Source organism: Tursiops truncatus, chromosome 13 (assembly GCF_011762595.2).
Source record: "Tursiops truncatus isolate mTurTru1 chromosome 13, mTurTru1.mat.Y, whole genome shotgun sequence".
Classification (NCBI taxonomy): Eukaryota; Metazoa; Chordata; class Mammalia; order Artiodactyla; family Delphinidae; genus Tursiops; species Tursiops truncatus.
The window spans coordinates 39,823,646-39,848,392 of record NC_047046.1 but is presented as its reverse complement, the minus strand read 5'-3'; the positions used below and the strand labels follow the sequence as shown (position 1 = coordinate 39,848,392).

At 45.1% G+C, this 24,747-nt stretch overlaps 1 protein-coding gene across 9 annotated transcripts in view; it reads left to right on the top strand.

Annotated features, from left to right (window-relative positions):
* The first annotated feature begins 2,136 nt into the window (after positions 1–2,136).
* Positions 2,137–24,747, top strand: part of ANKRD29 (ankyrin repeat domain 29) — a 44,736-nt gene continuing 22,125 nt past the window's right edge. Inside the window, exons 1-6 of one of the 9 annotated variants that reach the window (XM_073790592.1) lie at positions 2,137–2,331; positions 11,286–11,379; positions 12,656–12,766; positions 16,251–16,349; positions 20,251–20,349; positions 23,738–23,836. In XM_073790592.1, the coding sequence (XP_073646693.1) occupies positions 11,326–11,379; positions 12,656–12,766; positions 16,251–16,349; positions 20,251–20,349; positions 23,738–23,836 (462 nt within the window). In that variant the 5' untranslated portion in view covers positions 2,137–2,331; positions 11,286–11,325. Of the gene's footprint in view, positions 2,332–2,475; positions 4,916–6,965; positions 7,199–11,285; positions 11,380–11,420; positions 12,564–12,655; positions 12,786–16,250; positions 16,350–20,250; positions 20,350–23,737; positions 23,837–24,747 lie in introns of those variants that run through there. The other 8 variants (XM_073790591.1, XM_073790593.1, XM_019930515.3 and 5 more) reach the window with 8 other exon arrangements.

The window sequence follows — 24,747 nt, the reverse complement described above, 5'->3', positions numbered from 1 at the left end:
CTTAACCACTGCGCCACCAGAGAAGCCCACAGAAAGACCTAATTAAAGGTCTAGCCTGACCACTCATTAGCAAATTACTTCATCTTTCAGAAACAGTTTTTTCCAGCTGTGGACTGAGCATAATACACACCTCATAGCATTCTTACAAGGGAAGCTCCTGGTACATAGCACTCAAAATATTAAATCTTTCCCTTCCTCTTTTTGTTTATCAAAACTATTAATAAAGCAAAACTTCCAATGCTTGATTTTATATAACAATGTCATGTAGCCACTTCAAAACTATCTCATCCATAGACACCCAGGGCAGGGGAAAAGTTTTGAGTCTTTTTTTTTTTACTTTTTGGCAGCACCATGCAGCACGTGGGATCTTAGTTCCCCGACCAAGAATCGAAACCTCGCCCCCTGCAGTGGAAGGGTGGAGTCTTAACTGCTGGACTGCCAGGGAAGTCCCTGAGTCTATCTTGATTTTAAAAATTAGAAATTCCTATCAAATTTTGGAACTTTTTTCCTTAAAATTGTTTTAAACACAAAGTAATACAATTTATCCATACAAGATAAACATTTTTATGTTCTTTATGAACTTTAATTTGTAGTTATATATATATATATATATATTTTTTTTTTTTTTGCGGTACGCGGGCCTCTCACTGTTGTGGCCTCTCCCGTTGCGGAGCACAGGCTCCGGATGCGCAGGCTCAGCGGCCATGGCTCACGGGCCCAGCTGCTCCGCGGCATGTGGGATCTTCCCAGACCGGGGCACGAACCCGTGTCCCCTGCATTGGCAGGCGGACTCTCAACCACTGCGCCACCAGGGAAGCCCTGTAGTTATATTTTTTTAACTTTTAAATTAAAAAATCATTACAAATTCATTGGAAAAAAGAAGGAGGCTCCAACAGAGGTGAGGGGGAGGATGAATCGATTCCTGCAGTGTGAGGGTATGAGACGTTCACTTTTACTTTAGCGTTTGAATTTTCTAGAAAGGATATTATTGCTGTTTATACTTTAAAAATAATATATTTTTTAATTAAAAAAAATATGACTCTCCCACTTTTACTCCCCTCAGACCAACCCTGGGCAATTAGCAAGCAGTACGTTCGAGGGAGTGGACAGCTCCTGTGATACTGCAAGGTGTGCAGGATAAGGCCAAGGGGAGAAGGTGATCGGTGTGGTAAAAAGAGGAATATGTGTCTATTTCAAACTGTGCCCTTCACCTTCAAAAAGGAAAATACCACTTATCATTCCTTCAGTCAAAAGGCTTGTTTCCCAGCTCTTTCCCCAGGAGGAAAAATCCCAGATTCTTATAAAAGAAAAAGAAGAAAAAGAAAAGAAAACCTAGAAGGTCAGAAACAAAACTGAAAATGGTTATTTGAAAGAGTGGTGGGATGATGGGTGAATATTTTTCTTATGTTTCATTTCCATCATCATATTTGTGCTGTAATGAAGGTTAAGAGTCATCTGATGAAGACCATGACCTTTCGGAGGACGTGGGTGTGTGTGGATTTGTGTGTGGATGTGTGTGTACTGTGTATACATGGATGTGAGTGTGGAATTATGTATTGTGTGTGAACCTGTGTGCGTGGAATGTAGAGTCTGCGTAGAGACTGCAGTGTATGTGTGTGAGGAATGTGGATGTGCATGGAGTGTGTGCATGAGAGAGAAGGTAGGTGTGTGAGGGGAGTGGGTGTGTCTTTTTTTTTCCTCCTGAACCAAAATTTTTTTAATTAAGTTTTTAATGCATACGAAAAATTTTCATAACACATGACATATGAAGATGTTAGCACATTGAACTACAATAGAAAACATTTTTATCCAACTTTAGAATCATTAATATGCTTATTTCTCCTGTGAATGAATGCAGTTAGCTTAAATCAACTTTGTCACGGAGTATCAAGTAGGTTTAAAACGTGGGGCTAGGGTTGAGTGTGTGTAACCTGCAAAGTGTGCACAGTGTGAGGTGTACAGTTTGGAGTGGGATGGAGTGGGAGAGAGTGAGCCTGGATGTGTGAAGAGTGATGTGAGGTTGTGAGCGTGCAGTGGTGTATGTATGAACCTGTGTGTGTGTAGAGTGTGCACAGTGCATGCGGAGTTGGGAGTGTGTGTGTGGTAGGTACGCGGAGGGCGGTCGCGTGTGAGCCCCCCGCCCCTCCCCCTTCCCCTCTTCTCTCCCCCCGCCCCGGCCCCGTCTGCGGCGGCGAGAGCGCGCGGCGCCGGGAAGGCCGCCGCTTTGCGGAAGGCGGCGGGTGAGCGGGGGAGGGCTGGGCCGGGCGTCCGGGCCGGAAGCGCACCGGTCCCGGCGGGGCGGCCGCGGACATGTGCAGGATGTCGTTCAAGGTGAGCGCTGCGGACTCCGGGAGGGAGCGCCGGGAGGGCGGCAGACCTGTGGCGGCGGGGCCCGCACCCACCGTCCGCCCGGAGCCGCCGCGGGCCCGCAGGGAGGGGTGGCCGCCGCCCCGGCGGGGCTGGCGGGGGACGGGAGGGAGCGACCGGGCCTGGATGGCTCCTGTGGTTTGTGGTCTAGGGGTGCGGTTTTTGCCCGAAAGGCTTTCAGTACTTCTGGCTGCAGGTGCGGTGAGCCCGGCCGCGGGGCGCAGGGGCGGCGAGGACTGTCGCCGGGGTAACAGTCGGGCGGGGGGCGGGGAAGAAGCCCTGGGTCTGCGCTCCTCTGCGGCCGCCCCTCGCAGGGACCAGGGCTGCGGCACCGATGCCCGATCCTGCGTCCGCGTTCCCGAACGCCAGCCGCACCACTGCTGCCTCCTCCCCACAGGACTTTTTTTGACCCTGAAGCTGAGTGACCAGCGCAGAGTGGAGCTGCGATTGATTACCAGACTTAAGTGTCCAAAGAGGTTATTAAAGTCATTCATTTAACGCCCACATTTTAGGATGAAAATGAGGTTCACTGATATGCCTCTGTTGAAGGTTTTAATAAAAATAGTACTTAAAATGTATTGAGCACATAAAATGTGCCCGACTCTGAACCAAGGGCATCATGGTGCATCTTCTGAATCCTCAGGAGGACCCACGAGATGGTACTTTGGTGCCCCCACTTTTTTTTTTTTCCAAATAAGAAAACTAAAACATGGAGAAGTTAAATAACTCCTCCCACAGCCGTGCAGCCAGTGTGTGAATGGTGTTCAGATTGAAACCCTGGTGTGTCTGGCTCCAAAGCCAGTGTAATCCCACCTCTTACAGTAGCTCGTGTAAGCAGAGGAATGACACGGTGAGATTTGCATGTTAGAAAGATCTCTGGCTATGGTTTGGAGAAGAGAATGGAGCTGGGAGACCAGTCAGGATGATGCTGGGGTCATCTTGTTAAATGGTACCAGACTAGGGCACAGGTTTTGAGGATGGGAGGAAGCAGACAAATGTGTGACAAAATTTTTTTTTAATCAGCAGAATTCGGTAATTGATGTTATTCACTGAGTTAGGGAAGGCCAGAGGAGTAAAGATAAAATGTTTGGGGTGGGACATGTCAAGTTTAAGGATGGATAGGAGTCCAAGTAGAGATGTTGGTTAGACAGATGTACAAACCGGGAGCCCAGGAGAGTAGTCTAGGCAGGAGATAGAGATGAGATTTAGGAGTGAGCAGTGTTAAGTGGTCATTGAACCCTTGGGGATGAATGTGATTGCCCAGTGAGATCACGTAAAGGTAGAAAATAAGAGGACTGGGCTTCCCTGGTGGCACAGTGGTTAAGAATCCACCTGCCAATGCAGGGTACACAGGTTCGATCCCTGGTCGGGGAAGATCACACATGCCACGGAGCAGCTAAGCCCGTGTGCCACAACTACGGAGCCTGTGCTCTAGAGGCCGCGTGCCACAACTACTGAAGCCCGCGAGCCTAGAGCCCGTGCTCCGCAACAAGAGAAGCCACTGCAATGAGAAGTCCGCGCACCGCGACGAAGAGTAGCCCCCGCTCGCCGCAACTAGAGAAAGCCAACGCGCAGCAACCAAGACCCAATGCAGCCAAAATAAATAAATAAAATTTATTAAAAAATAAAAAAGAGGACTGAGGACAAAATCTTAAAGAAGCTCAAGACTTTAAGAATGAGCAGAATAAAGGAAACCCATTGAGAAAATGGAGGAGCGGATAGAAGTGTATGAGAAAAATCAGAAGTGTGTGCTATCGTTAAGTCAAGAATCTGTAGTCTTTCCATAAAGGCAGAGAGGGATGCAGAGTTAAATACCACAGAGAAATCAAACAAGCTTAGAATCGAAAAGTGCCTCTTGAATTTAGTAACAAAACAGGCTCTGGTGACCTTGCTGAGAGCAGTTTGAATGCAATGTTGAGTTCAGAAGCCAGATTGTAATAGCTTGAAAAGAGAGTGGGTGGAAACCACAAGTGGAGAGAACTCTCTCAAAAAATTCTGCGGGAACAGTGGCTGCAGCAGGAATCCAGACTTGGCCAAGGGTTTGTTTGCTTTAAAATGGTAGAGACTTTAGCATCTTTAAATGATAATAGACATCTCAACAATAAACAAGACAACCCAATTTTAAAATGGTCAAAGGATCTGAATAGACATTTCTCCCAAGGAGATATACAAATGGCCAATAAGCCACTGAAAGGATGTTTTACATCATTAGCCAACAGGGAAATACAAATCAAAACCACAATGAGATGCCACTTCACACCCGTTAGGATGATTACAGTCAACAAGACAGAAAATGACAAGTGTTGGCAAGGATGTGGAGAATTTGGAACCCTCCTACATTACTGGTATGAATATAAAATGATGCAGCCATAATAGAAAACAGTCTAGTCATCCTTCAAAAAGTTAAACATAGAGCTACGATATGACCCAACCATTCTGCTTCTAGGTGTATATGCACAAGAAATGAAAACATATGTCAGGAATTTATATCTCACAGTGCTGGAGGCTGGGAAGTCCACAATCAAGCTGTTGGCAGGTTCAGTGTCTGGTGAGAACCCTCTTCCTACCTTGCAAACAGCCACCTTCTGGCTCTCTCCTCAGAAAGGGGAGAGAAGGAGCTCTAAGGTCTTCCTTTTCTTGTAAGGGCACTAACCCCATGATGGGGGCTCCACCCTCAGGACCTAATCTAAACCTAATTATCTCCAAATGCCCTGCCTCCAAATATCATCACAATGAGGGTTAGGAATTCAACATAGTAACTTGGAGGGGGGAGGACACAGTCATTCAGTCCATAACATGGTATATCCATATAATGGAATATCATACAACCGACAAAAGGAATGAAGCACTCATACATAGCAACATGCATAGACCTTGAAAACATTATGTTAAGTGCAAAAAGCCAGAAGCAGAAGGCCATGTATTACATGGTTCCATTTATACAAAATGTCCAGAATAGGCAAATCCATAGAGACAGAAAGTAACTTAGTGGTTGCCAGGGACTGGGGGAAGAAGGGGGTGATGGGAGTGATTGTTAATAGGTACGAGGTTTCTCCTGGTTGACGAAAATGTTCTGGAATAGTGGTGATGATTGTGAAACCTTGAGATTAAACTAAAAACCACTGAATTCTATGCTTTAAAAGGATGAATTTTATAGTATGTACATTATATCTCAATAAAAAAGGATTTTAAGATGACAACAGGGAGTGCTGAGAAGGCTTGCGCGTGGAGGGGGTGATTGAGCTGAGTGCTGAAGTTCTCAGGAGGTGGGAGGGGGCAGAGATATTGATGTGTTGTAAAGTGAAGGCCAGGATGCGGTCAGAATTTGGGGTGGGCAGAAAGGAAGGTGCCAACGTTTCCAGGGAAGAAAATGTTCATTTTCAGTGAAGAAAATGTCAGGAGGCGACAACTACCTTGAGGTGAGGCAGAGGATGAGAAGGTAGGATGGCCTGAGTCTTGAAGCAGCAGAGATGTACACCTGGTGAGAAGGGCAGTGTCTGGAAGCCAGGTGAGGCTTCCTCACCCTAGGGCTGGGGTGGGAGCAGGCCCAGCCTCCACCAGGGAGGCAGAGGAAGCTCGGAGCTAAGTGAAGGAGAAAGACGGTTGATTTTCCAGCAAGTGGAGGAGTTCCAAAAGGCACAGAGGGAAGGCTTGAGGGGGAGTGGGGGAGGGGAGCAGAGTCACAGGCTGGTGACTAACCCTGCACAAGCCCCAGCTCACATCATACCAAACATATTAACATGTACCCTCAGCCCACAATGAGAATAGCAGCTTTTGGGAATTCCCTGGCCAGGGAATTTGGACTGAGTCTAGTGGTTTGGACTCAGCACTTTCACTGCCAGGGGCCCAGGTTCAATCCCTGTTTGGGGAACTAAGATCCCACAAGCATTTTTATTGTACATTTTTGGAAGGATTTGTATACTATTGCTTTTTAAATTATTTAGCAACAAATAGCATTTAATTTACATTTGTCCAGGATTTTTCTGCAATTCAGTAGTTCTTGTATAGTGAGAAAATCAGCCGATTATATACATGTGTCAGCAGTATTTTATGAATACCAGTTTTAGCAATGAGTAAAGTTGACAACATGTTACATTTCGTACATACTGAATGAAGTTGTCATTAACTTTGATTTTGGAGCCATAGATTAACTGTTTCATTTTCATCGGCAGCTGAAAGGCTTGTAGGCCCGAGGCCCTGGATCTCCAAGGCCTGCATTGAAAAGACCCAGCATTGTTGGCTGAGTCTGTGGGAGGATCAACAGAGCGTTAGAAACCACAATTTCGCTTCTTCTCCATGACTGAGTCACCACTTGTAGGGCTATTTGCTTCTGAACCATGTGGACACCCTTTTTTATCCTTTGTCCATTATGCTGTCAGCAGTCCCTTCTTGCTGGTAGCGCTTTGCCTCTCCAGTAAACTTCCTGTTTCACCCTTGGCAACTCCCAATTTGTTCTGGTTGGGAAAAGAGATACATGTTTGTTGGAATTGTTTTTAAAGTAAAAGCAAACTCAAAGTGCAGGTCTGAGTCTTGTTGTGGAATGAAGCTCGTGGAGTTCAGTACATTAACCTTTGCCTTTATAACAACTATTTCTCCAGGGCTGAGGTTGCCAAAAGTCTGGCACAATTTGGGGGCTAGACCCTAACCCAATGAGGGAGGTCACCATCCCAGGGGAATCATCACTCGATAAAGAATAATACCTAGGTCTTTCTTGAGCCTGTCTTACCCAAGAGGAAAAGCATCTCAATTCCAGGCTTCATCTTGGTGATGGAAATTGTTCATGTCTCGGCCAGACGTACAGGAACTTGTATGTTCCATCTATGTTCTGAAGGTATGTAAATTATCTCAAAATCAACTCCAGTCCATCAATCATCTGAAATCTTTTGGATGAGCCACAGGAGAATAAATTAACAAAGCCATGTATTTTTTTTTAACAGCTTTATTGAAATACAGATCACATACCATATAATTCACCCAGCTAAACTGTTCGTTTCAGTGGGTTTTAGCATATTCACAGAGTTGTGCAGCCATTAGCACAATCAATTCTAGAATTTTTTTTTTTTTTTTTTTTTTGTGGTGTGCGGGCCTCTCCCTGTTGTGGCCTCTCCCGTTGCGGAGCACAGGCTCCGGACGCACAGGCTCAGCGGCCATGGCTCACGGGCCCAGCCGCTCCGCGGCATGTGGGATCTTCCCGGACCGGGGCACGAACCCGCGCCCCCTGCATCGGCAGGCAGACTCTCAACCACTGCGCCACCAGGGAAGCCCCAATTCTAGAATATTTTAATCACCTCAAAAAGAAACTATATACCTCTTAGCAGTCACTGTATTCCTCCAAACATCCTTGTTTCAGAAAACTGCTGAACTACTTTCTACCTCTATCGATTGGCCTAATTCGGAACATATATGTGTTAAACAGACTTTAAATGTGGTCTTGAGTTCTGAGTTTGGAAACGCCAGTGTTATACAGGCCTACCTCTTAGGCAGAATGCCTGGGTGAATAAATCACTTACTTTTTCCTCTTAGGTTTCCTATCACTTACAGAAGTGTAATGATACTTACAACACAGGGTTAATTCTCAGTTCATGTAGATTAAGCAATTCTGTAAATTTCAGCCGTTTAGCACGAAGTGGAATGGTGACATATCAAAATATGTCACCCGTGGTCTCTCAACCCTCCTTATCCCCTTGTTTAATGTGGCTTCGAACATCAGAGAAATTCATCGTTGAACAAAGCTAATGTTCTCTTGATTAGATTAATTATACAAATGAAATACACATTATTCTTAACCCTTTTTTAAACCAGTAGTTTAGATCTCTACCCCCCTCTTAGCTTTTAATCAGAATTCCAGTTCTGTACAAGTAACAACTTCCCTTCTGTGTTTCTCTCCCCTTCCTTCCTGTATTTAATTTCTGGTAGTGTGCTAATGACCACTGTGTGAGCCAAAATTCTGGCAGTAAATAGGGGGAAAAAAGAGAAGGGAAGATGGCATATGTGGAAGGTTATACTCAGGTTTTCTCACAGCGGATAAGATATAGGATCTCAGACTCTGGACCCAAACAGACTTGGGTTTGAATCCCGTTACTTCCTAGCTGGATGACCTTACATAAGTCACTTCTGTGCCTCAGTTTCCTCATCTTAAAAATGGGGACAGTAACACCTACCTCATAGGGTTTTTCTGGGAATTAAAAGCGTTAGAACAGTGAGAGTACTCGGCACACTGCCTGATACAGAGCAAGAACCCAACGTAGGTTGTCACTGCTGTGATGACAATGTCACAGCCAACAGCCTGCTTGCAGAGACCCGAAAAACCAAGGAAGAGGTTAAATAGTAATCACACGATTGGTGAATTGCCTTAAGATTTGTGTGAAGCATTTTCACGTGCATCAGCTCCTTTAAAGGCTTAAAGGGCTGCCCTTTGTAAACAGCATTTTATGATTATGTGCAGATTGTACCCAGAGGAGGTTTGGAAGTTAACCAGGCAATGTGGTCTGTAGACCCCAAAGAGAAAGAAGGTCGGGGGACTTTCCATCCTGGCAGAAGAGGACTTGGAATGAGGGTAGGAAGGAGGTCACTGGGGTCCACGCTGCCTATTCCTTGCTGTCTCAGGAGGAGAGTTCCGCAGGAGGCAGGACGATAGGATGGCTGAAAGCCCAGCCTCAAGCACCAGACTGCCTGGGGCTGAAGCCTGCCTTGTTGCTTCTCGCTTCTCACTTACGTCATCTGAGCAGTGGGATAATAATGCACCCACTTCCCCGAGCTGTGATGAGCATTAAATGAGCTAGTCTGTGGAGGATGTGCCACTGGTACGGAATAAGCACTAGGTAAGTCTTAGCTCAGGATTCCTGCACTCCAGTAAAATGGGTTGGCCGCAGTGTGATAGGAGAACTTATGCATTGCTTTGCTAGACATTTCCACCTAGATGCCCCATAGGCATCTGAAACTCGGCATGTGCAAAGCTGAACTCATCACTTTTCCCCATAATCTGCCTTTCAGCTGGAGCTTCCGACTTCCATGAGTCCACATCCACCAGGCTCCTTCTCTCCCTCCGCTCCTGCACAGACAGTCATACACCGAGACTATTCAGTTTAGCTCCTTGAAATTTCCCCCGTCTGTCTCATCCTGCTGTCCCCACGATCGTAGCCTCAGCTCACCATCTCTTCCCTGTCTGTACAGTGTCTCCTAACCTTGTAGACACTAGTCTCAGTCTGGCTCCAGTCCTCAGTCCATTCTTCCTGAGGCTGCCACGGGGACCTTCTAAAATGCAAAACTGGTGGTCTCTCCCCACCTTAAAACCCTTCCTTGACTCCCTAGTACCCACCGGATGAAGTCCAAGCTCCATCACATAGCACAGCAAGTCCTTCAAGATGTGGCCCTGACTACCTGCCCTACAGCATCTCCTGCCCTCTCTCACCCCACGTCCTTCACTCCAGCCCTTCCGAGCTAGTGACGGTTCCCAGGATGCCCCCATTCATTGCATCAGCACCCTGCATGCCTGGGATGCTCGTTTCCTACTGGCCCATAAAGCCATTGGAGCAGAGATCAAGGTTGACTGGTACCTCTAGTCCTAGCCCCTGGCCAGTGCCACTGTCCCGAGCACATGCCAGCAACCAAGCAGGTGAATTCTCCTGGACAAGTCTTTTAAAGGGCTGTGAGGACTGTGCATCTAGAGCTCGCATCTCTTGAGCGTTTGCTGTCAAAGTGCATTTGCACGTATTACTTCATTTATCCTCTAACAGCCCGTGACAGAGGTACAGCTGACCCTCCGTGTCTGCAGGTTCCACATCTGCCTATTCAACCACAGATCAACAGTATTCAGAAAAAAAATTCCAGAAAGTTCCCAAAAGCAGAACTTGAATTTGACCTGCACTGACAACTATTTACATAGCATTTACATATGTAAGATATCACAGGTAATCTCGAGACGATTTAAAGTACGTGGGAGGAGATACGTAGGTTATATGCAAATACTGTGCCGATTTATAGAAGAGACTTGAGCATCCACAGAGTTCAGTATCCGCAGGGGGTCCAATCCCCCAAGGATACTGACTATACTACCACCATTAATAGCATTCACTTTCCTAGGGCAGAGAGAAATTAAATAACCTGCCCGAGGTCCCAGAACCGGGAAGTAGCAGGGCCAGGACTTGAACTCAGCTCTCTCTCACCCCAAATCAACTACTCTATCATGCCTCCACCTCCCGGTATATCAAGCTCTTGAGGGAAAATGAAGGATTTACACCTTTTCCCAAAGCTCAGTTTCTAGAACCTTGTAGGAAACCAGGATGTGTAGCCCGTGCAGGAGAGGAATCCCCGAGGCCATCCCAAAGGCAGGAGAGGCTCCTGGCTGGAGAGCTTGTTATGACAATAGAAGTTTGTGGTTTGCAAATGGTGTTTTGAAAGGTATTTGGGATTAAAGTGAAACAACAAAATCACTGAAAATGATTTACAGTTTATGACTCTCAAGGTTTCATGTTTCCAGAAAAGCCAACAGAGCTGTTCCATGGTGCATATTAAATTGTCTTCCTGATTCACCCTCCCAAACTTCATCTTGGCCTTGTGCAATCTCTCTATTAAAGGGGCATTGTTTCATGATTTATTATACAAGTCAAACCAGCCTTGCCATTGCTTCACCCACTTACTAACAACTGTAACATCAGACCCAGCCTGGTGCAAAAACCACAGACACTGCGTGTGAAAACTCCTGGGACAGTAAAACTTACACCTTCAGGGGAAGCAAATTATTCACCTGGAATTTAAGGTGATCTGTTTCCTTCTAACTGAGCCAGGGAAGCATTCCAAGAATGTTTGTAATCTGCTTATCACTCCCCACTTTGCCACGTTCTTGTCCAAGAATGCACAAGAACACTAAGTTGTGTATGTGCCGAAGAGCTCCTGAAATTAAATCCTCACACCCACAGGTGCTGCCACCACTCTGCTGCCACTGGACTTTCGCTTGTGATGGTTCTGTGGAGCAGCGGAAATTGTCGGTGTTTTCTTTTTAACTTAGCATTGGTGAGTTAGGTATTGTATGTAATACCTTATACATATACTTAGAAGATGTATTGCATAAAAGACCCTCTGGGGCAGATATGTGCTTTGAGCCCACCCCAAAAAGTGTTTTTGTTCAACAATTTGAATACTAGAAAATTTCCTGAGACCAGCAGAATTCTTTATTAGTACTAATACTCTGAGTTCAGCTGTGCCTGTTGATTCTAACTTTGGAAAGAAAGTGGACAAGGAAAGAAACTAGTATTTGTAAGCATGTATGATGTGCTGGGCACCGTATTAGCCAATTAACCTGCATCATTTAATTTTTACCGTAAACTTCAAGGCAGGTAATGTGATCTCCATCTGAGCAAGAGGAATCCAGGCCTCAGCGGGGCCAAGTCCGTTGCCCAGGGCTGGGGTAGAAACCCTGAGCTGTCTGGTTCTGTCTGTCCCTCACCCCCACCAGGGACTGTTCTCTGCAAATTCAAATTGATCTGTTTTAGAGAAGGTGGTGGTACTACAGTCAATTCTGCAGCTCTGATTCAGGAGACCTGTTCTCCAGCTCTGTTCCTTCTGTAGTTGTTCCAACGTTAACTTAGCAACTTTAAAATAACCCAGGAGTGGAGTGAAGGATCCACTGGACATAACTGGAGTGGGAATGCCCGTTTTCACTGTGGCCTCACCCACTGACCATGTTGATGACCACTTTACTCCTTTTTCTTAAAGGACTCACAGCAACATTTTCTGCCCAGAGTTCCTTGTTCTCAGCAGAAACCTCTGGCAAGTTCCAGCTGAAACAGAGAAAATTTGGTGGAGGGAAAGTGAGGCATTTACCCAGGCTGCTGGAATCAGGTGGAAAGTATTGAGGTCACAGAAAACATACCTGTAAACTCAGAATTGGGAGAGATTTCCCTCTGCTTAGAGGCAAAGAGAGATTTGGGAACACTTCAGGGAGGAAATAACCTTTAAGCAGAACCTTGGCCGTGAAGGATGGGGGAAAATTCATTTCAAACAAAAAGGAAACTGTGAACAGAGGCAGGAAAGTGAGGACACCGGTGGGAAATAGGGTATAAATAGTGCTGTGTAATCAACAACACGGCTCTTCACCACAGCCCCATGGCTCGGGTATCTGCATCCCACAACCAAGTACATGACAATCACCTGTTGCCAGAGGAGCAGTCTTTCAAATGATCAGACACATCTGGAAGGTCTCCCTTTTGAATGGTAGTGCGTACTTGCGTAGAAGTGGTCGTGTTAATGAAGGTCGATTTTAAGATCCTGTTTTGTTTTGCTTCTGCAGAAGGAAACCCCACTTGCCAACGCGGCGTTCTGGGCAGCGAGGAGGGGCAACTTGGCTCTGCTCAGGCTGCTGCTGAACAGTGGCCGAGTGGACGTGGACTGCAGGGACAGTGTACGGACCGGTCCATTTGGTACACGCATGCTGCGAGCTTGCCGTCCCCCGCTGGCATGAGAGCGCCTGCTGAGTACCCTTCCTTCACAGTGCTTGTCTGCTTTTTCATGTGTTTGCTTGCTTCATCCTTTTCAAAAAGTCCAAAGTACCACGGGGAACTTCAAAACATACTGGGGGGCTTCCCTGGTGGTGCAGTGGTTGAGAGTCCGCCTGCCGATGCAGGGCACGCAGGTTCGTGCCCCGGTCCGGGAAGATCCCACATGCCGCAGAGCGGCTGGGCCCATGAGCCATGGTCGCTGAGCCTGTGCGTCAGGAGCCTGTGCTCCGCAATGGGAGAGGCCACAACAGTGAGAGGCCCGCGTACCGCAAAAAAAAAAAAAAAAAAAAAAAAAAAAAAAAAACATACTGGGAAAGCCATTACCTGCATAAAACAGGAGGGGCCACAATAGGGGAAGAGACACATCACTGGGAATCAGAATCGGCCAAGTCCAAGAAGAAAAGGGGGAGATGATTCAGAACGGAAGGGGGCTGCCGCGGATGTGGGAGTTGGGTTTTTTCTACTGAGAGATGGAAGCCTCCACCCAGCCTCTTATCCCTTTCTTACCTTTGCAAACACCAATACCCTCATCGGCAATGAAGGGGTAATAAAAACAGGTCCTCCCGCCTACTTTCAGGCATCACTGCCAGAGCCCTTCCTTCCCCGGCTAGAGGCGGCAATTTCTCTGTTCTCAGCAGGATGTCGCATCTCTGGGGACTAAGAGGACCTCAGATGAGGAGAGAGCAGATGTTTTGATTTTAGGGATTAAATAGAAATGTTTTCACAGGAGCCTTCTTGTTTTCCCGATAACAGGGTATGCCATTTCCAGCTTTTATTGTGCAAATTTGGTAGGTGATGTCAGCCACCAGCCCAAGCGAGGTATCAAAGTTTGTTCCACTTTGCCCCCCCCCCGCCACCGGGCATCAGTGCAGGACAGCTTGGGGTGCACCTCCAGACCCACTTGTAACTTTCTCCAGTTTGCTCTGTGTCCCAGAGTTGGAGCTGTCTGGCCTGCCCCAGGGGACTGGCTTCCCTCTGGCCTCCAGTACAGTTTGGCCAGTGGGAGCGTTGGCAGGAATCAGAGGGAGGGAGGACAGGGATGTTGGGGAGTCTAGACCCCCCCCATCCTGTCTGGCAGCAGGACTCTCACCCTCTCCGTCCTGGGAGCCACCACCTGTCCCTCACGCCTTCGGGCCTGGGCTAGCAGTGCAGCTCCGCTGTTACTCGCTCCCAGTACTGTTCTTTGTAGTTTCCCTACATCCAGAGCATGGCCTTATAAATAGTCTCTTTATTAAACTTTCGTCCAGTTATCCCAGTTTGAATGTACCGTCTGTTCTTTGCCAGGACCCAAACTGATATGGGGTCTTGGGCATCTGTGAACTGGTCGTCGGGTCTTACTTGGGTCTCGCTGGGCAGCAGTGCCACCCTGGACAGAACTGGAGTGGGAATTGCCTGTTTGCATTGTGGCCTCACCCACTGACCATGCTGATGACCACTTTACTCCTTTTTCTTAAAGTCACCCCTTTTCAGACACCCCCATGACCTTCTCCTGACTTCCAGCTTTGTGTAGCTTAATACATCCACAGATCCCTCCTCTTTTTAAAATTAATTTATTTGTTTATATTTTTGGCTGCGTTGGGTCTTTGTTGCTGCACACGGGCTTTCTCTGGTTCTGGTGAGCGGGGGCTACCCTGCGTTGCGGTGCGCGGGCTTCTCATTGCGGTGGCTCCTCTTGTCGCGGAGCACGGGCTCTAGGCGCGCGGGCTTTGTATTCTATTTCTCCTTTGTCCCAACCTCTGACTTTTCCTCAGGCGACCATGATGTAGAAGTGAAATACAATGTATAAAGGAGCATTTTGGTTATTTGTTTCATTCATCTTCCCTTACTGTAAAATAGATGAGCCTGTTGTTTTTTATTTTCTTTTCAAAATATCCAAGTTAAGTGCTCTGTGATTCCTGTAGCTCATGATTGATTTGTATTTTGAGACCAGTGTGACCCATGATGAAAAAATTTTCTCATCTCTCACGCAAAGGATACATTCATAGCTTGTCTGTTCAGACTGGCTTTAAATCAAGGAGTCTTCTGTCTGAATGCTGAATAAAAATGTTCTCACATTCGAGAGGAAGTTGGTAACTCCAAGTTTGCTACTCTAATCTTGAAAAATACGGAGGAATAAGTCCCCCTGAATGATAGGTGGTACAGCCGACATGAAGGTGTTACATTCAAATACCAAATGCAGTCACGTGGGATAGAAGAGCATCATAAAGCACTTCTGTGAAGCCACTAGCTCTTCTCGATTCTACCTGTACTTTTACTTATAGCAAACAAGACTTTCCCCAAACTAGGATTGTCTTTCACACGCGTCAACAAAAACCAAATAATAATCTAACATTTACTGAGGCATCATAATATTATTTTAACATCTAACTCTTACTGAATATTTAACATTACTAGGCTAAGCACATCGCCTGAATTATTGCTTTTCCCCATTTAATTTAATCAGGCAGATGCTTTTACTATTCCGCATTACAGATGAGGTGAATGAGCCTTTGAGAGCTCAGATAACCGGCCCAGAAGCATACTGTCAGTGACCACTCAGCTACACTGCCTTCCTACAAAATCCCACAGACGTGTTGAATATATAGCACGAGGCTTCTAAGAATCACCACCCCGTACCTCGTGAGGCTTCCTCACAGGCAGAGCCGTCTGTGTCTCTCTTATCCTCTCCACAGAAGCAGGCTGCTGACCACACAGAAGAGGGGGTTCAGATTACAGTTTCGAGCCCTTGAAAACAAATGTAAATTAAACCACAAAAGTCCACTTGAATTGGAATATCAGGTGGTACGTCTCAAGTCCTTGAATCTTAAAGCTGGCAGGGACCTTGGCAGTCATATCACCCAGTTCCTCGTTTTAAACCTGAAGTAAATGAGCCCCAGGAATTGTGAGCAGTGTGCCCCAGGTTGCGCTGCTGGTTGATGACAGAGATGGACCCCGGGGCTCCTGACTCTCACTTCTGTAGTCTCTCGTGGCATCTTTACCTGAATCCGTTTGAAAATAAAGAATTCTAAACTCAGAAAACCAACTAGTACCACTTAACCCACTTTTTTGCATTAATAACTGTTTTGGCTCAGGAATCATAAAACGAGGCCACTACATCACTGCTGCCTCAAAATGCAGTAACCATGGTTCACTTGGACTGCGTGTCTGAGGGTAATGGAAGTAAGTGAATGTTTGAATTGAAAATTCCAGCCTCAGCACTTTGTCACTTTGCTTTTTCCTGTTTGGTGTGCATTATAAGATTATTCACGAGACACTTTTATTTACTGCGGGAGATGTTGCGCTCAGCTCGGATGTGTCCTGGGAGGAGCTGACGTCTGCGGCATCTTCTCCAGGCCACCTCTCTGGTGTCACGTGGCCTGACTGCTCCTCTGTCTCTCCCCCACCCAGAATGGCACAACACTCCTCATGATCGCCTCCTATGCTGGCCACATAGGCTGTGTGAAGGAGATCGTCCTGCAGGGAGCTGACATCAACCTCCAGAGAGAGGTAAGTCAGGTTTTGCACGTGAATAAGAATAACGTAGCTTTATTTACAATAGCCAGGACATGGAAGCAACCTAAGTGTCCATTGACAGTTGAGTGGAGAAAGAAGATGTGGCACATATATGCAATGGAATATTACTCAGCCATGAAAAGAAACGAAATTGAGTTATTTGTAGTGAGGTGGATGGACCTAGAGTCTGTCATACAGAGTAAGGTAAGCCATAAAGAGAAAAACAAAAACCCTATGCTAACACATACATATGGAATCTAAAAAAAAGTGGTCATGAAGAACCTAGGGGCAAGATGGGAATAAAGACACAGACCTACTAGAGAATGGACTTGAGGATACAGGGAGGGGGAAGGGTAAACTGGGACAAAGTGAGAGAGTGGTATGGACATATATACACTACCAAACGTAAAATAGATAGCTAGTGGGAAGCAGCCGCAGAGCACAGGGAGATCAGCTCGGTGCTTTGTGACCACCTAGAGGGGTGGGATAGGGAGGGTGGGAGGGAGAGAGATGCAAGAGGGAGGGGATATGGGGACATATGTATATGTATAACTGATTCATTTTGTTATAAAGCAGAAACTAACACACCATTGTAAAGCAATATACTCCAGTAAAGATGTTAAAAAAAAAAAAAAGAATAATGCCAGTGACAGAGATGTGAAGTTCTCACAATAGTGAATTGTTAAAAAGGACTAGAGTACAGTCATCCCTCCGAATACGCAGGGGATTGGGTCCAGGACCCCCCGTGGATACCAAAATCTGCAGATACTCAAGTTCCTTATGTGAAATGGCATAGTATTTGCATATAGCCTATGCATATCCTCCCATGTACTTTAAATCATCTCTAGAGTACTTATAATATCTAGTATGATGTAAATGCTATGTAAATAGTTGCTGGTGCATGGCAAGTTGGAACTTTATGGAATTTTTCTTTTTTTAAAAAATTTTATTTGAGTATAGTTGATTTACAATGTTGTGTTAGTTTCAGGTGTACAGCAAAGTGATTCAGTTATACATATACATATATTCTTTCTTTTTCAGATTCTTTTCCTGTATAGGTTATTACGGAATATTGAGTAGAGTTCCCTGTGCTATACAGTAGGTCCTTGTTGGTTGCCTATTTTACATAAAGTAGTGTGTATGTGTTAATTCCAAACTCCTAATTTATTCCTCCCCACCCACCGTTTGGTAAGTGTAAGTTTGTTTTCGAAATCTGTGTCTGTTTCTGTTTTATAAATAAGTTCATTTGTATCATTTTTTAATTAGATTCCACATATGAGTGATATCATATGTTTGTTTTTCTCTGTCTGACTTACTTCACTTAGTATGATAATCTCTAGGTCCATCCACGATGCTACAAATGGCATTGTTTCATTATTTTTTATGGCTGAGTAATATTCCATTGTATATATGTACCACATCTTCTTTATCCATTCCTCCGTTGATGGACATTTAGGTTGCTTCCACGTCTTGGCTATTGTAAATAGTGCTGCATTGAACACTGGGGTGCATGTATCTTTTTGAATCATGGTTTTCTCTGGATATATGCCCAGGAGTGGGATTGCCAGATCATATGGTAGCTCTATTTTTAGTTTTTTAAGGAACCCCCATACTGTTCTCCATAGCGGTTGTGGAAATTTTTTTTTAATATTTCTTTCTGTGGTTGGTTGAATCCATGAATGCAGAACCTGTGGATATGGAGGGCTGACTGTAATCATTGCTTTTTTCCTATATGACATTAAAGCCCAGGTTGCAGACTGCATCTAAATAAGGCCCAGGGAGGGACTGTTGGTTGTACTTCAGTTGAACACATCTTCTAGGCCCATGTTACATCTGACATAACAAAACCTCCAACCACATTCCTTAAACACCCATATGTTTTGCCCTGAGCCTAAATCGCTTCTTCCTTCTTCCCTTGGGATGAGATGCTATAGAAGGTATAGGATTTTCATAGAGATCATTATATTTTTAGAAGGATTGGGTCACCCACTGTTAGCTAGGCTCACTGGCTAGCCTACCTCAGCCATTCTCACCAAACTATGTTTGCAAAGGGCTTCTCTGACCAGCCATGAGTTAAATAAGTTCTCTCTCCAAAAGGCATGTGGTGAACATCGGACTAAAATGTGAGCCTGTTGACACAGTCGTTCAAGGGCCGTCTCAGGAGTCCTGTCTAGCCAGAGGATCCATTCTCAGTCCGATGCAGAGGGGCAGTGGGAGGCTGGAGATTCAGGCCTGGGGAGGCTGCATGTATTTCCAAGCCAGTCTAGGGCCTGGTGAGTTCACCTTTGTGGAGACACATCCAAGGTCACACCTAGAGTGAACGTGACCTCAGTCCACAGAGACTCAGACCCGAGGTGGGCATACAGGGGCAAGCTCCAAAGCAGACAGGAGTGCTTGCTTTTCCTTGATCCACTCTTATCAGAGGCCCTGACCTGCAGGTGTTTCAGAAAGGATGATTCACCAACCCAACTTTCATCAAGCAAAACACCCTTCTCCCAGGCTGGACCCCCATCCCTGAGTGGAGAAAAGTAAGACACACCATGTGTAAGGTCTGCATTTTCCTGGGGGCATCTAGAAGTCCCTCCCTCTCCCCTCTGGGTGTCACCTTGGCTGTGGACCGTGGGAGAATGACCCTTGATAGATAGCATCTGGACACTGGTTCTCCACAGCCCCGGATCAGCAAGCCTGGGCCTTGAGAGGAGCAGTACAGAGACTACAGGAAATCCATCCAGTCTCCTCCCGGACAGATTCTTCTGAGTAATTTCCACAACATCGAATCATTGTTTTAGGTCATTTTCACTTCAGCAGCTGATTTTCTTCCGGAAGGAAGATGTTTGGGCCCCTTTAGAATTCGACTTTAAAACTTCCCTAATCGTTTTATTTTTCCTCTCTGCTTTACAGCCTTTGTTTATTTTAACTTTAAAGAAAAGACAGATTTTCTCTAATAAAAACAATACAGTCCAGATCTGCTTACTCAAAGACTTTATTGTGAAGGGCTAGTTCAACATACACAAAAATCTCTTAAGAAAAACGGAGAGAAGCTGGGAGAAGAAGAGAAACGTTTGTTTGACTTCCACCCAAAGTATGGTTTTTATGGTCTTTATATTTTATCTGTTTGGTTCCAACTGCTCAACTAATGTTCTTGGAGATGAAAACTATTGTGCATTGAACACAGTGGCCCTTGAGGACTTAAGCGTGTTGGGTTTAGAGGTAACCTGTGTGGTGCAAATAACGATGACGTGTAGGTCCCCGGTGACCCCCAGAATTCCCTGAGCCAGGTCAGTCTGGAAAGATAGCCAAAGAGAGGCCCTGACCTCACCCCGCATGTTTTGGAAGCTGGAAGAGAGTGCCTGGCAGTGCTGTGGAACTGACACTTAGAGCAGACTTCCTCGGTTCATCTGTAATCCATTTTGCAATATCAGAATATTTGTCTCCTGAAGATGGACCTGCCATTGTTTCCTTTAGTTGGCTCTCTAGACACATAGCATTTGCACACTTTGGTAGTCTCTAAAATGCATGTCTATTAAGAAGGTGAGGGATTTCCCTGGCAGTCCAGTGGTTAGGAGTCCACGCTTCCACTGCAGGGAACACGGGTTTGATCCCTGGTCGGGGAACAAAAATCCCACATGTGCACAGGGCAGCCAAAAAAGATGAGAGTTTTCCTATTCTAGCCCAGTTTCCTCCTCCAGACCTTGTTACATCTTAACATTTCTGGAACCCAGCAGCCTCCACACTGGTCACTTACCTGAACAAGGAATACAGTCTGTTCAAATATAGCCCCCTCCTAGCCTGAAAGTTTATATGCAAGGATTTTGTTTTGTTTTGATTACAAGCATATAAATCAAATGTAATGTAACCAAATATCTTTTAAAACCAGCCTCTGTCTCTCTCTCAGTCAGGTACAACTGCCCTGTTCTTTGCTGCTCAACAAGGACATAATGATGTTGTGAGATTTCTCTTTGAATTTGGAGCATCCACTGAATTTAGGACCAAAGTAAGAGAATTTTCTTGATTTTATACCTTGTTGAAGAATTTCAGCAGTCATGAGTTTTCATTTCTCTTCATCTATAGTATGAATTTTTGCTTTGCTTTTTACAAGATTTTCAAGCCTAAGAAGGTGGGTTTCACAAGGTTAAATTGTAATGATTCAGGGGTAGTCCTAGGAATCCAATTCAAAACACAACATTTTAACTTTGGGCTCACAGTTGGAGAACGCGGGGTGGGTGGAATTGCTTAGATTCTTTCTTGTACTGGTAACTTTCTACTCTGGGACACTAAATTTTGTTATCAGGATGGATACAGTAGCAGGTGCTTTATAACTTTCCCTGTTTTCATATGCTTTTTTCTGCTTCAAGGTTAATCCCAGTACTATGATAGGAATTGTTGGAAGTATTAAGCCAATCCTAGTGAATCTGAGAGATTTCTAAGGAGGGTTTGGCAGACAGTTTACTTTCTGAAATGTCCTCACTGAAATATATATGATTACAGTTTATATAGTTGGGCAAGGAATTGGGGTTCTTCCTTTGAAGAAGTCATTGATTCTTCATGTTTGACATGTGGATAAGAAAACTGAGGCTGCAGAAAGATAAATTTTGTGTTCACAACATGACCTTTCATGATAATGCTTTGTAGTAAAAGAATTTGAACTGCCATCACATTGTAATTGAAAACTTATTTCTGTCATAAAAAATTACTTCAGTCATAAAAAATTCCTGAAAATTTGCCCTAGTTGGAAACTTTTAGGTTTTCTTAATTTATTGTATGTGATATTTTGATATCAAGGCGGTTTCCAGTGGAGTTTTTTTTTTTCCTGTTAAAACACTATTAAGTAGATCTGAATTTCAGAAAGGGTTTCTGTCTTTTCTAAAACCTACTGTTGGACTGTGTACATGCCTCCAGACATGCTGAATATAATATACAGTAATCCAAAATACATGTGTACCATATTTTATATTAAATATCATTTTATTTTTAATTATAAAAGCGATACAACTAAAAATAAAAAGTTCTACAAACCTGACTCAACTCTGAACTACGTCAAATGATCGTGTGTGACCACATGGCTGCTTCGTTCTTCTTGGCTAACAAGTTAATGCTGGCCTTTGAGCCAGTTTGTGCTGTCCCAGACATCCATGGAACATGGGACCCAGGGCGAGCAGTTCCACATGTTTCCATTAGGTCAACTGCAGGTGGCCAAGAGTTTTCCATGGGAAGAAGACAGTGTCAGGAGGCTTTGAGTTTTAATATGATCCTGTCATCAAAACTGACTCTGTGGGCTTCCCTGGTGGCGCAGTGGTTGAGAGTGCGCCTGCCGATGCAGGGGACACGGGTTCGTGCCCCAGTCCAGGAAGATCCCACATGCCATGGAGCGGCTGGGCCCGTGAGCCATGGCCGCTGAGCCTGCGCGTCCGGAGCCTGTACTCCACAACAAGAGAGGCCACAACAGTGAGAGGCCCGCGTACGGCAAAAAAAAAAAAAAGAAAGAAAGAAAAACCAAACTGACTTTGTGTCAACTGTTCTCATTGTAATTGAACCTACCAAACTGACTTTGTGTCAACTGTTCTCATTGTAATTGAACCTACATCTCCAAAAATGTGTTTTTTAAAATAAAATGTATCAGCTCTTCTATGACAATCATCATGTTTTATCTGTTCTCTAAACCCATTAGGCAAAAAGCTGGGAAGATTGACACAACAAAACTTGGAAACGTTGGTGCTCGTTGCTGCTAATAGCTTAATAAGCAACTTCTTAATGCCCACCCGCCTCCACCTCCACCCACCCCCACCAGCCTCAGCCCTCCAGTCTCTCTCCTCCATTCCCCACCCTTCAAAGTGCAGCTCTTCCCACCACACAGCCGGGCCCTTGCTGCAGCCTTACTCAGCCATGTGCATCCCCCAGCACCCTGCCTGCCTGTGAATGCGCGACCATGTGCAGCAGTGTTTCTCCAAGGGAGGCCCACCTGGCTCCGGCACCTCTCGGTCACCTCACATGGCTGGTCAAATGCCTCTTTCTGGGCCTCGCTCCAGACCTACTGAATCTGAGGGTGCGGCTGCGAGGGTAGCCATTTTGAATAAACACTCTATGCCCAGATTTAGAAACCACCCTATCTTATATCTATGACTTGTATTTTAGAACCAGATTCCACGTTCTTCGATTGTTTACAGTTGGCTCAAATGTCCACATACCCATTCACAGAGCCAAAGAAACAACACAACAATCCTAGATGGGAAAAGAAAGCCTCAGCCCAGCACCTGAGAAAAACCATTAAGGGCTTCACGGACTTCCCTGGTGGCACAGTGGTTAAGAATCCGCCTGCCAATGCAGGGGACACGGGTTCGAGCCCTGGTCCAGGAAGATCCCACATGCCGCGGAGCAACTAAGCCCGTGAGCCACAACTACTGAGCCTGCGCTCTAGAGCCCACGAGCCACAAGTACTGAGCCCGTGTGCCGCAACTACTGAAGCCTGTGTGCCTAGAGCCTGTGCTCCACAACAAGAGAAGCCACCGCAATGAGAAGCCCGTGCACTGCAATGCAGAGTAGCCCCACTCCCCGCAACTGGAGAAAGCCCACACGCAGCAATGAAGACCCAATGCAGCCAAAAAAAAAAAAAAAAGGGTTTCAGTTGACCACAAACTCAGTGAGTCAGTATTTGGTGTGGTTGGCTTAAAAGCTAATTCTAATTTAGGCACAGAGATAAAAGTAGAGGAGATGGAACCAAGGAATGTCCCATCAGGCCACATCTACTTTGCAGTGCTCTGTTGAGTCCTAGCGCCCACGTTTTAAAAGAGGTCTGGACAAATTGGCACGTGTTCAAAGGAAAATGCAAAACAGGAGAGTGAGAAGCACATGGAATAGGCTGCAGTTATCCCCGCTTTCAGTGCATGCAGATCTTGTCCCATGAAGGCAGGGGCCCAAGAGGGCTACTCCCTAAAAACACCTTAATCTCAGAGACCTACAACTGGGTGGACCCATGGGGAGAAGCCAATGTTTGTCAGTTGGGTCTCTGGTGAGACCACAGGAGATGATTCTGGTGATTCCAAGACACAACTGATTGGTACAGACTTCCTGTTCTGTTTCCTTTATTGAGAGGCAAAGAGATGATTCTGCATTTGACATGAGAAATTTCTAAATTAATTATAATAACTTAGCAAATAGCTGTAATATATCTCAAGCAAGCCACCCCAGTATACAACATAATGATGCCCTTAAGATGAACTCTGTCATGATTATAAAGAAAAAGTAAAAGAGATAAAAGAGGAAAAGTGAGTTTGTTATTATGTATGGGAAATTCCTTTCCAAAGTTCTCACCATGTGAAGAGCATCTGCTCGTAAGATTTGTGCTCTCACTGTTTCTAACGCGTTTATACTTCTCATGACCGCAGGACGGGGGCACTGCCCTTCTGGCCGCCAGTCAGTATGGGCACATGAAGGTGGTGGAGACCTTGCTGAAGCACGGAGCCAACATCCATGACCAACTTTATGTGAGTGTGTTTCAAGGGGGCTCTTGGGGGACACTTGCTCACTCCCTTATCACACATAGCATCGCAGTCTAAATTCCGATGCCAGAAGTGGCATCTGATGCAAAGTATTACAGTTATCAGAGAACTTCAGGGGAGTTGTAAACAGTGTAGAATGATAGAGAAATTAAGAAAGTTGGTGATTAAGATACGACCCATGGATTTAGGCATTAGGATATATGTATTAAAAGAGCAAAACACTCAGAGGTCACCAAAGAGACTGAAGTCAGAATGCCAAGGGTTAAGAGAATGGGAGGTCAATGAGTGATAGTAGAAGGACAGCACTCACCTGAGAAGTATTAAAACAAAGGAGAAAGTTGACGTAAGATAGAAGTTTCACTCATTAGTTATACGCTCCTTTCCTTCTTGACAACCATAGACAATATAAATGCATTTCTGTTTTACTGGCATCATAATCAAAGATGTCATTAAAGATGTCAATCTACTGTATCATTAAATTTTTTTTCCCAGGACCAAAAGCATTATGACATTTAAATAAAAATGTTCCTGACAACTTTATCCACCCTTCCAAAGTTCAATACCTATGAAATGAGTGATGGGGGAGGATCCTCTGGTAACAACCCTGTTGAGGACTTGCTCCAGAATTTCTTGTCTGATCATCTCATGGATCTAAAAAGAACAGAAGAACCAATAAAATATTCCTTGGTGACCTTCAGCTTACAATTGTATCAATGCATGTTAGGCAGAATAAAGAACAGTTTGAATATGGGTTAAAAAAAAAAAAAAAAGAAGTGACGTCTGAGACATCAAAGGAAAAAGATAGAGTTAACCAGGTGAGCTTTTTCTATGTAGAAACCCATAATCTTATTTACCCATCTTTGCTCTGCCTTTTAAATCTCTTGCACATATGATAT